This window comes from Branchiostoma floridae, chromosome 19 (assembly GCF_000003815.2).
Source record: "Branchiostoma floridae strain S238N-H82 chromosome 19, Bfl_VNyyK, whole genome shotgun sequence".
NCBI classification, from domain to species: domain Eukaryota; kingdom Metazoa; phylum Chordata; class Leptocardii; order Amphioxiformes; family Branchiostomatidae; genus Branchiostoma; species Branchiostoma floridae.
The window spans coordinates 12,948,812-12,952,546 of NC_049997.1; the positions used below are offsets into that span (position 1 = coordinate 12,948,812).

General features: G+C 36.8%; 1 protein-coding gene across 1 annotated transcript; it reads left to right on the forward strand.

Moving 5' to 3' along the window:
- Positions 1-1,570: 1,570 nt before the first annotated feature.
- On the forward strand, positions 1,571-3,688 carry LOC118406752 (CUB domain-containing protein 2-like). The gene is made up of 3 exons (XM_035807056.1): positions 1,571-1,658; positions 2,142-2,252; positions 3,058-3,688. The coding sequence occupies exons 1-3, from the start codon at positions 1,571-1,573 to the stop codon at positions 3,327-3,329; spliced, it is 471 nt and encodes a 156-aa protein (XP_035662949.1). The 3' UTR covers positions 3,330-3,688.
- Positions 3,689-3,735: the final 47 nt, after the last annotated feature.

The following is a 3,735-nucleotide window of genomic DNA, read 5'->3' on the forward strand; positions in this document are numbered from 1 at the left end:
ATAATCCGTTTTTTGGACCGGTCCTACAGAAAAACGGTTTTGCATTGGTACACCATATCGGTACCCAGCCTTAGTTATATTAAGTATGATGTTTTTGTCTCTATTGCGCAAAAGTATTTCAGGAAATGCAGGGTCCACAGAGTTCCCATTACTACAATTATGATATTATATCAAACTGCTTCTACAACATTTAGGTGACTGCGGTGCTTATATCACTGGACAATCTACTGGCTCCGTTTACTCCCCGAACTATCCTGGACGGTACAACAACGGTTTGAACTGCACCTGGAAGATAGAGGTCAAAAGATGGGAAAACGTGTGGCTGACACCAGTGTCGTTTGATCTACAGAAAAACCATGACTGGCTAGACGTGTACAAGGGAGAACCAGACAGCCTCGATTTGTTGGGATCGTTCACGGGTTGGTTTGTCCCAGTTTCAGTGTGTATATTTTTATTTTTTTGGAAAAGAACATTATGTGGCAGTATTTCGATAGTCTCAACAAATCAATTTTTTTTCGACCAGTTCTCTGGTCTTTTTTTAGCAGGCCTGAGGTTGCTCAGAGCCCTCCTGGGATTGTGGCGTGAGAAATTGATCAAATGTGGTTGGAAGTGGGTATCGGCCCCCGTCTATGACAGTGTATTACAGACAGTATAGTTTTACATTGTTGGAAAGAAGAGATGGACTTATATGTCTACTTTTATGTCATGAAAAGTGTTAAACTATATATATTTGTATTGAAGTGTTTTCAATACCTAGCAATGGAGTCCATACATATTGTAATCAGTTTGAATATAAACTTGCTAATTTTCAAATTTCCAACAGGTAAAAATATTCCAGAACAGCTCATCACCACGTCCAACACTGTGCACCTTGTTCTTCGTACGGATGACTCGATCACTGACGATGGTTTCGAAATCTACTTTGAGGGTAATAAGATCACTGTTGAAATCTACGTATTCTTTGTGTATTTTACAGGCCTCTCAAATATCCTTCAAAAGACCTATTTAGTAGATGATACCACGATCTCAATAATCCATCCTTTTTTCAAAAAGATACCAAATTACTTAACACCAGCAGGAGAGGCTGTACAAAATACAACACTGATGAAATAACCTTTCCTTCTATGTCTATAATGTAGCAGTATATACGCAGGCACATAAAAGTACAACCTAAAACGTGTTTGAGTCAGCCTGGCGTTGTCTTTCTTTTGAAATATGTCTGGTTTAATGACGCACTAAGGATTTAGCAGTGCCTCCTAAGTTTATTACTATTATTATTATTATTATTATTATTATTATTATTATTATTATTATTGTTATTTGTTGTTGTTATTATTATTATTGTTATTATCCTTCTTATTATTATTATTATTATTGTTATTATTATTATTATTATTATTATTATTGAAACTTTTCTACAATATTTAGGTGTCTGCGGTGCTTACATTGCCAATCAATCTTCTGGCTACGTTTATTCGCCCAACTATCCTGGAAACTACCCTTGGCTAACAACGTGCAGTGTACGTGGACCATAGAGGTGGACCAATGGGAGTCGGTGAAGCTGTTTCCAATGTCATTTAAGTTAGAGCTAAACTCTGATTGGCTGTACGTCTACAAGGGAGACAAAGACGACCCCATCTTGATAGGATCATACACCGGTATGCTTATCTCAGTTTTAGAAATTCGTATGTTTAGATAATTAGAAGAACATTGTGGATATGGTTTTTACCTTGTTTCAAGAAAACAACTGGACTCAATTTTTTTCGACCATTAACCGATTGCTCAGGAACTGAATGTAGGCGGTTTAGTTTTGTCTGATATCAGTTTAGAGTTACAGTTTAGAGTTAGCTTTTAAGACTAGAGTAGACATATTTCATACTGTTATAGACTATTTGTTTGTCTGTTTCCTTTCATGGTACCTGCAATTAGCCCTTGGGCAAAAATTTGCAATGGACTGTTGGATATCGTTGCGCATTAGACAGTAATATTCTACAATTTAGCAGTGTTTGAAAGACGAGACGAGCGCAAGCTTATATGTCGATCAAAAAAGTCAATATTTAGTTGTAGAGTTGTTCTAGTTACATATTTTTTACCAGCTATAGAATAAACGTGCTTATTCCACATTTCAAAACTTTGAACAGGAAGAGACATTCCTGCAGACCTGGACACCACGTCCCACGTGGTCCAGCTAGTCCTTCAAACGGACTGTCAATACATTGATGAGGGTTTCAAAATCTACTTTCATGATCAAGGTAATAAAATCACTGATGAAATATTCATGGAACCGGCGACAGTATAATTATGGACAAACAATTTAATTTCGCGATCCGGAAAACCATATTAATTTCAAAATTGACTAACTAGATGAATTAATATTTGTAGTTATGGTATTTCAAAGGATAATGAATGTATAGGTTGCAATTAGATGTCTCCTAGAATAAAGCAAATTATGCAGAATTAATGGGATTCTGCCGGAATTCTGGAGATTCTGTCAGAATTTTGGGAACCTGACTCCTGAGCCAGAATCCTTGATCCCTGATTCTGGGACCAATAATTCTGCAGACCTCATGATCATGGAGACATCTAATTGCAACCTACATATTAATTACCCTTTGATATATAGCATACCTACAAATATTAATTCATCTGGTCAATCTATTTAGAAATTATTAAGGTTTGTCCGGAATTATACTGTCGCCTGTTATAGGTATTCTGGATGTATGGAAATGGTAAAAGGAATTCTGATCCCATGCCGATTGCAGATTACTATACAACAGCTGCGGGTACACAAAATATAATATTGGTTAATTCGGCCTCTTTTCTATTAATTTTTGCCTTTCTTGTCTTTGAAATATGTTTAGTTTAAAGACTTAATTAAATTAACGACAAGAAATAAATGGGGTAATTAATAGCCTCGAGAGTTGTATAACATATCAAATCTTTTTATCTTTAAAAAAACTTATCCAGTTGTAGATATTGAATTGCTTTAGACACTGTGTACCAAGATGTCTAGCCTCCGTAACCGTAACATCATTTAATCTTTTCCACAATATGTAGGTATCTGTGGTGGTCATATTACCGGGCAATCGTCTGGGTACATCTATTCCCCAAACTATCCGGGACAGTACCACAACAACTTGATCTGTACGTGGACTATAGAGGTCAACAGTCAGAAAGGGGTGAAGATGACACCGGTATCGTTTAGTTTGGAGGAGAACTTTGACTGGCTATACTTCTACAAGGGAGAATTAGAAGATTACACCTTTATAGGAGCGTACAGCGGTAGGTTTGTCCCGGTCTCAGCATCAAATTCGTATGTAATTTGGTAAAACTATCAACTTGAAAGTTCATCTGTTTTGGTAAAGGACGTTCTGAACTAGAGTTCCTTACCTTCGCTAAATGATTTTACCTTTTAAACTGGTGTATTGTTTGTCATCAATTATGCAAATATGTTCCTCATCTGCATAAATTATATCAATTGGTCATCTCCTCCAACCAAACAACTGATGTGCACAATCAATGTTTAGAAAGAAGGCTTTAATCGCATTTTCTGATACTTTATGCTAATGAGGTCCTAATTTGCGCAATGTGACAGGGGTATTACCATGTCAAAGAATTCGGTTACTCAGAGATGTTCCAGAAGGTTGAAGTGATTATCGGGCACCGGGTCAAAGGTTAATGGAGGTTGGTACCTGCCCCCGCTTCTGTTCAATGAATGTGAACGATACAGTCTCG

What these genes read in the sequence shown, in the direction of transcription:
- LOC118406752 (XM_035807056.1), top strand. Translation starts at nt 1,571, where the DNA reads ATGTCATTTAAGTTAGAGCTAAACTCTGATTGGCTGTACGTCTACAAG. An exon ending in CTTGATAGGATCATACACCG is followed by an intron (nt 1,659 to 2,141) that starts GTATGCTTATCT and finishes AACTTTGAACAG; the next exon opens with GAAGAGACATTCCTGCAGAC. An exon ending in AATCTACTTTCATGATCAAG is followed by an intron (nt 2,253 to 3,057) that starts GTAATAAAATCA and finishes CACAATATGTAG; the next exon opens with GTATCTGTGGTGGTCATATT.